The 11,502-nt window shown below is 61.9% G+C and overlaps 1 protein-coding gene across 3 annotated transcripts in view; it reads left to right on the top strand.

The window, feature by feature from the left end:
- Positions 1 to 444: 444 nt before the first annotated feature.
- Positions 445 to 11,502, top strand: part of gan (gigaxonin) — a 129,676-nt gene continuing 118,618 nt past the window's right edge. For 2 of the 3 annotated variants that reach the window (XR_011964241.1, XM_072595957.1), the window contains exon 1: positions 445 to 731. Coding sequence is in view for 2 of the 3 variants with exons in the window: in XM_072595957.1 (XP_072452058.1) it covers positions 547 to 731 (185 nt within the window). In the remaining variant the exon portion in view is untranslated. The remainder of the gene's footprint in view (positions 732 to 11,502) is intronic. The other variant, XM_072595959.1, reaches the window with a different exon arrangement.

The raw sequence follows: 11,502 nt of genomic DNA, 5'->3' as shown, positions 1-11,502 counted from the left end.
TGGTGGGTTAGCATTTATTGTACATCCCCAATTGAAAAGATGGTAGTGAGCTTCCCCTTGAATCACTGCAGTCCATTTGGTGCAGGTGGATGACCCACTGAGCTGGTGGGGAAGGAATTCCACAATTTTGACCCAGTGAACAGTTAGGGAAGGAGAGGACTGCTCACTCGCTGTGGCTTACAGCTTCATCCAATGAATGCATTAAAGAAAGAAAAACGAGCAGGCTGGGAACATATTAGGAGAAAGTGAGACGTGCTGCGCTTTTCTAGCAACACATTTTCAGCTGGGAATATTACTCTGGTAGGGTTTGGGGAAGGGATGGTGTCTGAGTTAGAAGGATGAGGATGGAGATTGAAAGCAGGATTTTGAAAGAAACGCCTTTCGGGCGGCGTGGCTGTCGGAGGGAGCCGTAGAGCCGGCTGAGGCGCAGCTTGATGAGGGAGGAGGACAGCGACAGGGCGCTCACACCAAGACCGGGACCGGGACGGAGACGGAGACACAGGGGGTAGGATCACACCCAGGCAGCGGGCCGGAGACACGGCCAGGATGGCGGCGGAGCGGCCGGGCGGCTCCGAGTCCACGGTGTGGGACCCGCAGCACTCCAACAAGCTGCTGAAGAGCCTGAGCTCCTTCCGGAACGAGCCGCTGTTCTGTGACGCGGTGCTGGTGGTCGAGGGCCACGAGATCCCGGTGCAGAAGAACCTGCTGGCGGCGGTCAGCCCGTACGTCAGGTCAGGACGGGGGACACGGGGGGGACACGGGGAGGACACGGGGAGAGGGGGGGGGTGGCAGAGAGACAGGGGACACGGGGGGGGGGGGGGGGGAGATGGGGGGGTAACAAGACCCGGGGGGGAGGCAGCAGGACCCCAGGATGACAATGAGTAACAAGATCCCAGGGGGGACAGGGAGGTAATAGGGCCCTGGAGGGGAACAAGACTCCAGGGACTTATGGGGCAACAACACCCCGGGGGGACAGGTAGGACACCCGCCCAACACACTCTCCTTCCCACCCTTTCCTTCTCTCCCCCACCCTTCCACCCTACCCTTCTTCCCCCTTCTCCCCCCCCCACCCTCACCCTACCCCACCCCACCCCCCCCACACACACCCCCACCCCACCCCACCCCACCCCCCCCAACCCCCGCCCCCCTCCACACCCCCCCAACCCCCGCCCCCCTCCACACCCCCCAACCCCCGCCCCCCTCCACACCCCCCCCACCCCCCCCACACACCCCCCCCACACCCCCCCACCCCCCCCACACCCCCCCACACACCCCCCCCACCCCCCCCACCCCCCACACCCCCCACCCCACACCCCCCACCCCCACCCACACACACACCCCCCACCCCACCCCCACACACACACCCCCCACCCCGCCCCCACACACCCCCCACCCCGCCCCCACACACCCCCCACCCCGCCCCCACACAACCCCCACCCCCCCCACACACCCCCCACCCCCCCCACACACACCCCAACCCCCCACACCACACCACCCCCACCCCCCCACACACCCCCACCCCCCCACCCCCCCACACACCCTCCACCCCCACCCCCCACACACCCCCCACCCCCCCCCACAACCCCCACCCCCACCCCCCCACCCCCCACCCCCCAACCCCCCACCCCCACCCCCCCACCCCCCCACACATACACCCCCCACCCCCCCCACACACCCCCCAACCCCCCCACCCCCACCCCCCCACCCCCCCACACACCCCCAACCCCCCACACACCCCCCAACCCCCCCACACACCCTCAACCCCCCGCCCACCCCACCCACACCCGCCCACCCCACCCACACCCCCACACACCCCCCACCCCACCCCACACACCCCCACCCCCACCCCACCCCACACCCCCACCCCCACCCCACCCCACCCCACCCCACCCCACCCCCACCCCACCCCCACCCCACCCCACCCCACCCCCACCCACCACCCCCACCCCCCCACCCCCACCCCACCCCCCACCCACACCCCCACCCACCCCCCACCCCCACCCCCCCACCCCCACCCACACCCCCACCCACACCCCCACCCACACCCCCACCCCACCCCCACCCCACCCCACCCCCACCCCCACCCCACCACCCCACCCCCACCCCACCCCCACACACCCCCACACCCCCACACCACCCCCCCACACCACCCCCCACCCCCCCCCCACACACCCCCCCCACACCCCCCCCCACACCCCACCCCCCCCACACCCCCCCCCCACACCCCCCCCCCACACACCCCCCCCCCCCACACCCCCCCACCCCCACACCCCCACCCTTCCACCCCCTCACCCCACCCTCCACCCCCTCACCCCACCCTTCCACCCCTCACCCCACCCTTCTTCCCCCCCTCACCACCCTCCACCCTCTCCCCCACCCCACCCCCCACCCTTCTTCCCCCACCCCACCACCCCACCCCTCCCACCCCACCACCCCACCCTCATCCCCACCCCACCACCCCACCCTTCTTCCCCCCACCCTCCCCACCCCACCACCCCACCCTACCACCCCACCCTTCTTCCCCCACCCTCCCACCCCACCACCCCACCCTACCACCCCACCTCTCCCACCACCCCACCCCACCCTCTTCCCCCACCCACCCCTACCCCACCCACACCCCTCCTCCCCCACCCTCCTTCCCCACCCTCCTTCCCACCCTCCTCCTCCTAGCCCCCCCGCCCTCCTAGCCCCCCGCCCTCCTAGCCCCCCCGCCAGCCCCCCTAGCCCCCCACCTCCAACTAGCCCCCCACCTCCTCTCCTCCCCCCCCACCTCCTCTCCCTCCCCCCCCACCTCCTCTCCCTCCCCCCCCACCTCCTCTCCCTCCCCCCCCCACCTCCTCTCCCTCCCCCCCCCCACCTCCTCTCCCTCCCCCCCCCACCTCCTCCCTCCCCCCCCCCACCTCCTCTCCCTCCCCCCCCACCTCCTCTCCCTCCCCCCCCCACCTCCTCTCCCTCCCCCCCCCACCTCCTCTCCCTCCCCCCCCCCACCTCCTCTCCCTCCCCCCCACCTCCTCTCCCTCCCCCCCCCCACCTCCTCTCCCTCCCCCCCCCACCTCCTCTCCCTCCCCCCCCCACCTCCTCCCTCCCACCCACCTCCTCCCCCCCCCACCTCCTCTCCCTCCCCCCCCCCACCTCCTCTCCCTCCCCCCCCCCCACCTCTCCCTCCCCTCCCCCCCCCCACCTCCTCTCCCTCCCCCCCTCCTCTCCCTCCCCCCCCACCTCCTCTCCCTCCCCCCCCACCTCCTCTCCCTCCCCCCCCCCACCTCCTCTCCCTCCCCCCCCACCTCCTCTCCCTCCCCCCCCACCTCCTCTCCCTCCCCACCTCCTCTCCCTCCCCCCCCCACCTCCTCTCCCTCCCCCCCCACCTCCTCTCCCTCCCCCCCCCCTCCCTACCGCCCCCCACCTCCTCCCCTCGCCCTCCATCCCCCCCCACCTCCTCGCCCTCCCCCCCCCCCACCTCCTCGCCCTCCCCCCCCCACCTCCTCGCCCTCCCCCCCCCCACCTCCTCCCCCCCCCCCCCACCTCCTCTCCTCCCCCCCCCCTCCTCCCCCCCCCCCCCTCCTCTCCCCCCCCCCCCTCCTCTCCCTCCCCCCCCCCTCCTCTCCCTCCCCCCCCACCTCCTCTCCCTCCCCCCCCACCTCCTCTCCCCCCCCCCCCAACACCTCCTCTCCCTCCCCCCCCACCTCCTCTCCCCCCCACCTCCTCTCCCTCCCCCCCCACCTCCTCTCCCTCCCCCCCCCCACCTCCTCTCCCTCCCCCCCCACCTCCTCTCCTCCCCCCCCCACCTCCTCTCCCTCCCCCCCTCTCCCTCCCCCCCCACCTCCTCCCTCCCACCTCCTCTCCCTCCCCCCCCCACCTCCTCTCCCTCCTTCCCACCCTTCCCACCCCACCCCCCCCACCTCCTCTCCCTTCCCACCCTTCCCACCCCACCCCCCCACCTCCTCTCCTCCTTCCCACCCCACCCCACCCCACCCACCTCCACCCCACCCCACCCACCCACCCCACCCCCTACCCCACCCCACCCACCCCACCCTTCTTCTCCCACCCCCCCCCACCCTTCTCCCACCCCACCCTTCTTCTCCCACCCCCCCCACCCACCCTTCTTCCCACCCCCCCACCCCACCCTTCTTCTCCCACCCCCCCACCCCACCCTTCTTCTCCCACCCCCCCACCCCACCCTTCTTCTCCCACCCTCCCACCCCACCCTTCTTCTCCCACCCTCCCACCCCACCCCACCCTTCTTCTCCCACCCCCCACCCCACCCCACCCTTCTTCTCCCCACCCCCCCACCCACCCTTCTTCTCCCACCCTCCCACCCCACCCTACCCTTCTTCTCCCACCCTCCCACCCCACCCTACCCTTCTTCTCCCACCCTCCCACCCCACCCTACCTCTCCCACCCCCCACCCCACCCCACCCACCCTACCCACCCCACCCTTCTTTTCCCACCCTCCCACCCCACCCCACCCTTCTTTTCCCACCCTCCCACCCCACCCCACCCTTCTTTCCCACCCTCCCACCCCACCCCACCCCACCCCACCCTTCTCCACCCCCACCCCACCACACCCTTCTTTCCCACCCCCCACCCCACCCCAACCTTCTTTTCCCACCCTCCCACCCCACCCCAACCTTCTTTTCCCACCCTCCCACCCCACCCCAACCTTCTTTTCCCACCCTCCCACCCCACCCCACCCTTCCACCCCACCCCACCCTCCCACCCACCCCACCCTTCTTTCCCACCCCTCCCACCCCACCCCACCCTTCTTTTCCCACCCTCCCACCCCACCCCACCCTTCTTTTCCCACCCTCCCACCCCCACCCCACCCTTCTTTTCCCACCCTCCCACCCCACCCCACCCTTCTTTCCCACCCTCCCACCCCACCCCACCCCACCCCTCCCACCCCACCCCACCCCACCCTTCTTTTCCCACCCCCACCACCCACCCCACCCCACCCCACCCCACCCCACCCTCTTTCCCACCCTACCCCACCCCACCCACCCTTCTTTTCCCACCCTACCCCACCCCACCCCACCCTTCTTTTCCCACCCTCCCCACCCCACCCTTCTTTTCCCACCCTCCCACCCCACCCTTCTTCTCCCACCCTCCCACCCCACCCCACCCTCTCTCCACCCCCCACCCCACCCCACCCTTCTTCTCCCACCCTCCCACCCCACCCCACCCCACCCCACCCTTCTTCTCCCACCCTCCCACCCCACCCCACCCTTCTTCTCCCACCCTCCCACCCCACCCCACCCTCTCTCCCACCCTCCCACCCCACCCCACCCTTCTTCTCCCACCCCCCCCACCCCACCCTCCCACCCCACCCTTCTTCCCCCACCCCACCCTTCTTCCCCCACCCCACCCTTCTTCCCCCACCCCACCCTTCTTCCCCCACCCCACCCTTCTTCCCCCACCCCCCCCCTCCCTCCCTTCCACCCCCTCCCTCCCTCCCTCCCTCCCTTCCACTCCCTCCCTTCCACCCCCTCCCTCCCTCCCTTCCACCCCCTCCCTCCCTCCCTTCCACCCCCTCCCTCCCTCCCTTCCACCCCCTCCCTCCCACCCTTCCACCCCCTCCCACCCTCCCTTCCACCCCTCCCACCCTCCCTTCCACCCCCTCCCACCCTCCCTTCCACCCCCTCCCTCCCTTCCACCCCCCCCCTCCCTCCCTTCCTTCCCCCCCCTCCCTCCCTTCCTCCCCCCCCTCCCTCCCTTCCTTCCCCCCCCTCCCTCCCTTCCTTCCCCCCCCTCCCTCCCTTCCTTCCCCCCCCCCCTCCCTTCCTTCCCCCCCCTCCCTCCCTCCTTCCCCCCCCTCCCCCCTCCCTTCCCCCCCCTCCCCCCTCCTTCCCCCCCCCTCCCTCCCTCCTTTCCCCCCCCCCTCCCTCCCTCCTTTCCCCCCCCTCCCTCCCTCCTTTCCCCCCCTCCCTCCCTCCTCCCCCCCCTCCCTCCCTCCCCCCCCCTCCCTCCCTCCTTTCCCCCCCTCCCACCCTCCTTTCCCCCCCTCCCTCCCACCTTTCCCCCCCTCCCTCCCTCCTTTCCCCCCCCTCCCTCCCTCCTTTCCCCCCCCCTCCCTCCCTCCTTCCCCCCCCTCCCTCCCTCCTTCCCCCCCCTCCCTCCCTCCCTCCTCCCCCCCCCTCCCTCCCTCCTTTCCCCCCCCTCCCTCCCTCCTTTCCCCCCCCCCCTCCCTCCTTCCCCTCCTCCCCCTCCCCTCCCCCCCCTCCCCCTCCCCCCCCCCTCCCCTCCCCTCCCCCTCCCCCCCCTTCCCACCCTCTCCCCTCCCCCCCTCCCCCCCCTCCCCCCCTCCCCCCCCCTCCCCTCCCCCCCCTCCCCTCCCCCCCTCCCCTCCCCCCCCCCTCCCCCTCCCCCCCCCTCCCCTCCCCCCCCCTCCCCTCCCCCCCCTCCCCTCCCCTCCCCTCCCCCTCCCCTCCCCCTCCCCTCCCCCCCCCTCCCCCCCCCCTCCCCCCCCCTCCCCCCCCCCCTCCCCTCCCCCTCCCCTCCCCCCCCCTCCCCCCCCTCCCCCCCCTCCCCTCCCCCTCCCCTCCCCCCCCTCCCCTCCCCCTCCCCTCCCCCCCCTCCCCTCCCCCCCCCTTCCCACCCTCTCCCCTCCCCATCCCTCCCCCTCCCCTCCCCATCCCTCCCCCTCCCCTCCCCCTCCCCTCCCCTCCCCTCCCCCTCCCCTCCCCCCCCTCCCCTCCCCCTCCCCCCCCTCCCCTCCCCCTCCCCCCCCCTCCCCTCCCCTCCCCCTCCCCCCCCTCCCCTCCCCCCCCTCCCCTCCCCTCCCCCTCCTCCCCCCCCTCCCTCCTCCCCCCTCCCTCCCTCCCCCCTCCCTCCCTCCCCCCTCCCTCCCTCCTTCCTTCCCCCCTCCCTCCCTCCTTCCCCCCTCCCTCCCTCCCTCCCCCCTCCCTCCCTCCCTCCCCCCTCCCTCCCTCCCTCCCCCCTCCCTCCCTCCCTCCCTCCCCCCTCCCTCCCTCCCTCCCTCCCTCCCCCCTCCCTCCCTCCCCCCTCTCTCTTCCCCCCCCCCTCTCTTCCCCCCCCCCTCTCTTCCCCCCCCCTCTCTCTTCCCCCCCCCCTCTCTCTTCCCCCCCCCTCTCTCTTCCCCCCCCCTCTCTCTTCCCCCCCCTCTCTCTTCCCCCCCCCTCTCTCTTCCCCCCCCCTCTCTCTTCCCCCCCCCTCTCTCTTCCCCCCCCCTCTCTCTTCCCCCCCCCCTCTCTCTTCCCCCCCCCCTCTCTCTTCCCCCCCCCCTCTCTCTTCCCCCCCCCTCTCTCTTCCCCCCCCCTCTCTCTTCCCCCCCCCTCTCTCTTCCCCCCCCCTCTCTCTTCCCCCCCCCTCTCTCTTCCCCCCCCCTCTCTCTTCCCCCCCCCTCTCTCTTCCCCCCCCCTCTCTCTTCCCCCCCCCTCTCTCTTCCCCCCCCCCTCTCTCTTCCCCCCCCCTCTCTCTTCCCCCCCCCCTCTCTCTTCCCCCCCCCCTCTCTTCCCCCCCCCTCTCTCTTCCCCCCCCCTCTCTCTTCCTCCCCCCCTCTCTTCCTTCCCCCCCCCCCTCTCTCTTCCCCCCCCCCCCCTCTCTCTTCCCCCCCCCCCTCTCTCTTCCCCCCCCCCCCCCTCTCTCTTCCCCCCCCCGCCACCCTTTTTTACTCTCTCTCCCCCCCCAAAAAAGTACTAACTGATCTGTAAAGCACTTTTAGGTGTCCATTGATCATGAGTGGACTATAAATGACATTTCTTTCCATCAAGTGCAATTTGATTTGTTACATGACTTGTATAAGTGCAGAAATGTATTCTGAAACTGATTTTAATTATGCACATGTACACTTCGTTGCTTGTGATTCTCATTTGCTCCACATTCTATTATAATGAGAGAGAAGATTTGATACTTTCACTGTAGAAGGCCTATAAAGTTCTCAAATTGCTGAGCTCAGACCTAAATTTCTGTGTTGCAATGAGTATTTTGGATGTAAGTTCACTCACTGAGCTGGAAGGTTCATTTTCAGCTGTTTCATCACCATACAAGATAACATCATCAGCGAGCCTCCGGTGAAGCAATGGTTTAAGTTACCTGCGTTTTATTTATGTGTTTTAGATTTTCTTGAGTTGGTGATGTCATTCTGGTGCTGATGTCAGTTCCTGTGGTGAAGTCATTTCCTGTTCTTTTTCTCGGAGGGTGGTAAATAGGGTCCAAGTTTATGTGTTTGTTGATAGAGTTCCATTTGGAATGCCAGGCTTCTAGGAATTCTCATCCGGTTCTCTGTTTGGCTTGCCCTGGGATTGATGTATTGTCCCAGTCAAAGTAGTGACTTCCTCATCTATATGTAAGGATACTAGTGATAGTGGGTCATGTCTTTTTGTGGCTAGTTGATGTTCACGTATCCTGGTGGCTAGTTTTCTGCCTGTTTGTCCAATGGATTGTTTGTTACGGTTCTTGCAAGGAACTTTGTAATTGACATTAGTTTTGCTTGTAGTCTGTCTGGGGCCTTTCAAGTTCATTAGCTGCTGTTTTAGTGTGTTGGTGGGTTTGTGGGCTACCATGATACCAAGGGGTCTGAGTAGTCATTTCTGTGATTTCTTTGATGTAGGGGAGAGTGGTTAGGATTTCTGGATGCGTTTTGTCTGCTTGTTTGGGTTTTTTGCTGAGAAATCTGTGGACTGTGTTCATTGGGTACCTGTTTTTCTAATAGCATAGTCAGTGTTTCTTTGGCCAGGTTGATGTTGATGGATATGAACAGGACTGTTATGTCAAAAGAGATCATTATTTCATCCTCTTCTACCTTGGTGTCTTTGGTGTTCAGGAATTTTTGTAGGGAATGCTGTGAGTCTTCTACTAAGCATTTTAGTCTTTGGTGTACCTCCTTGGCTGATCTGTACATTGGTGTTCCAGGTAGTGAGACTATGGGTCTGAGAGAGGCTCCTGGTTTGGGAATTTTGCTTAATCTGTCGAAGCATCTTGGATTCACCAGGTTTCATTTTTTGGAAGTCTTTCTTTTGTACTCTGGCTCCTTTTAGGAGTATTTTGGCTCCCTTTAGGAATACCAAAACATACAAATTAATGTGCAAAATTTATATGTTAATTAATTAGGTTAATCTGAAACAGGCTTCCTAAGCCATTATTGTGAAATACCAGAGTTTGTTAGAATACTGTGCTTTGTTCATTTGTGGTGTGTATTTAGGTCCAACCTTAACTTTTTTTAGATTAGATTACTTAGATTAGATTAGATTAGATTACTTACAGTGTGGAAACAGGCCCTTCGGCCCAACAAGTCCACACCACCCCACCGAAGCGTAGCCCACCCATACCCCTACCCCTACATCTACATCTATATCTACATCTACATCTACATCTACCCCTTACCTAACACTACGGGCAATTTAGCATGGCCAATTCACCTGACCTGCACATCCTGTGGGAGGAAACCGGAGCACCCGGAGGAAACCCACGCAGACACGGGGAGAACGTGCAAACTCCACACAGTCAGTCACCTGAGGCGGGAATTGAACCCAGGTCTCTGGCGCTGTGAGGCAGCAGTGCTAACCACTGTGCCACCGTTTGATGATTAGTTAGTTTACTTATAGTGTGGAAACAGGCCCTTCGGTCCAACAAGTCCACACCGACCCGCTGAAGCGTAACCCACCCATACCCCTACATCTACCCCTTACCTAACACTACGGGCAATTTAGCATGGCCAATTCACCTGACCTGCACATCTTTGGACTGTGGGAGGAAACCCACGCAGACACGGGGAGAATGTGCAAACTCCACACAGTCAGTCGCCTGAGTCGGGAATTGAACCCAGGTCTCTGGTGCTGTGAGGCAGCAGTGCTAACCACTGTGCCACCATGCCGCCCCAACAGTCAACAGTCTTAACAGTCAAACCAGTTATGATCATAAGGTGAATTTGAATATTCACAGGACAAAATTGCCCGAAATGAAAGTTTTATTATGTCGAGTAGGGAAAATAGATTGTCAGTATTTGAATTCTCAAATGCTTTGCTCACAAAATCCTGTCCTACACAAATTGCAACCCTTCAAAACTTCAATACTCATGTAAGGTTCTAGGACACTTCAACCTCTGGGATCAATTTACTAATAGTACCTGCACGAATGGGACTACGTGGCTTATATCTTGCTGTCTGGACATTCAGAGATGAGAGGCATGTGAGGACCATAAATCACATGATTAACAATACCTACATGACATGAATTGCCATTGACTGTGGCCAGATCAATTTGCATAAGAAGCACAAATCCAGCAACTTCTTTACATATAATGAGTGTCATTGGAGGGATTTGTGGCGACATTCCATTATTTTTGAGATTTGTTTGAGCTGCCCATTCCATCCAGCAAATGGTCATCAATTAGAATGCATGGCATTTCTCCTTTTCACACAAATTCCTAAAACTTCTCCAAATTAGAAATGATGAATGCGAGCTATATGTCATCTAATAATAACTGGATTAATGTACCTCAATATTATTTTCTAACATTGTGAACTGAGATGTTATTCCTTTATGTTGAAGAAGCAATTTTATAGCATTTGTCTCAGTTTTACATGCAATTTATCAAATTTTTTTCTTGCCCTAAGAAATAATAAATGAATTGCCGATTTTGTTTGGGTTTGTTTTCCATTTTCAAAGGTGTTGGTGCAAAGGGCGCAAGACAAAAAGACATGAGCACTGTTGACTCTGCTTTTGAGGAGTTAACTTAGTGTCTGTTGATACGCTGTGGGTTTCAACTGAAAAAGAATTCCCTGAAGAGTTGTTTAAAATACTTTTGCACTTCTCATTACATATTGCCTCAATTCCAGCCAAAATAAGGACAGGAGTTGCTTAAATGTAGAGACTTGTTTACAGTTGAACCTCTGAAATAAAACTAAGATTCCGAATATAATGCGCTTACAACAAGCAGGCTAACTCATTTACTTAGTTAAAAGTGAGTTATTATATATTCTGTCATGTTCAGGTTTATTGAATAGTCCAGTGCTAATGCTATGGTCTAAATGTTACTCACTCTGTTGTAATCTTTGTGTTAGCTGAGGAAATGAAATGATTTTCGCCTTCCCGAAAGATTGGATGTGCACATGTAATATGTATTTCCAAAGTGGGCGCTAAGCAAAAACAATTTAGGAATCTGTGTTATAATAAAGTGTATGAAGTGATAAATGCTCACATTTTCCATTCATTCTTGGGGGAGTGAGAGGTTTTGAGTCAGAGCTTTTCTTTAAGAGCTTAGAGCATTTCACACAATCTGGCAGCAGTCTAAAAATACCACAAGTTCTGATTGGTGCCATCTGGTAAATAAATTGTTTTCCTTTTGGTTTCTTTTGCAGAAAGGCTTAAGTTGTTCTTTTTTGAATTTGTCCCTAATTTGAGGGCTTATCATAAGCTGTTTTGCATGTGTTTCTTTCTTAATTCCATCTGGTATGGGTGATATATAGGGTCATCACAATTTTTCTAAGCTGAAAGTTTGAGAAATTGTGTGCTATTAAGCAAGCATATCCAAACTTATGACTAAAT

Source organism: Chiloscyllium punctatum, chromosome 26 (genome assembly GCF_047496795.1).
Source record: "Chiloscyllium punctatum isolate Juve2018m chromosome 26, sChiPun1.3, whole genome shotgun sequence".
Lineage (NCBI taxonomy): Eukaryota > Metazoa > Chordata > Chondrichthyes > Orectolobiformes > Hemiscylliidae > Chiloscyllium > Chiloscyllium punctatum.
This window is presented reverse-complemented; position numbering and strand designations above follow the sequence as displayed.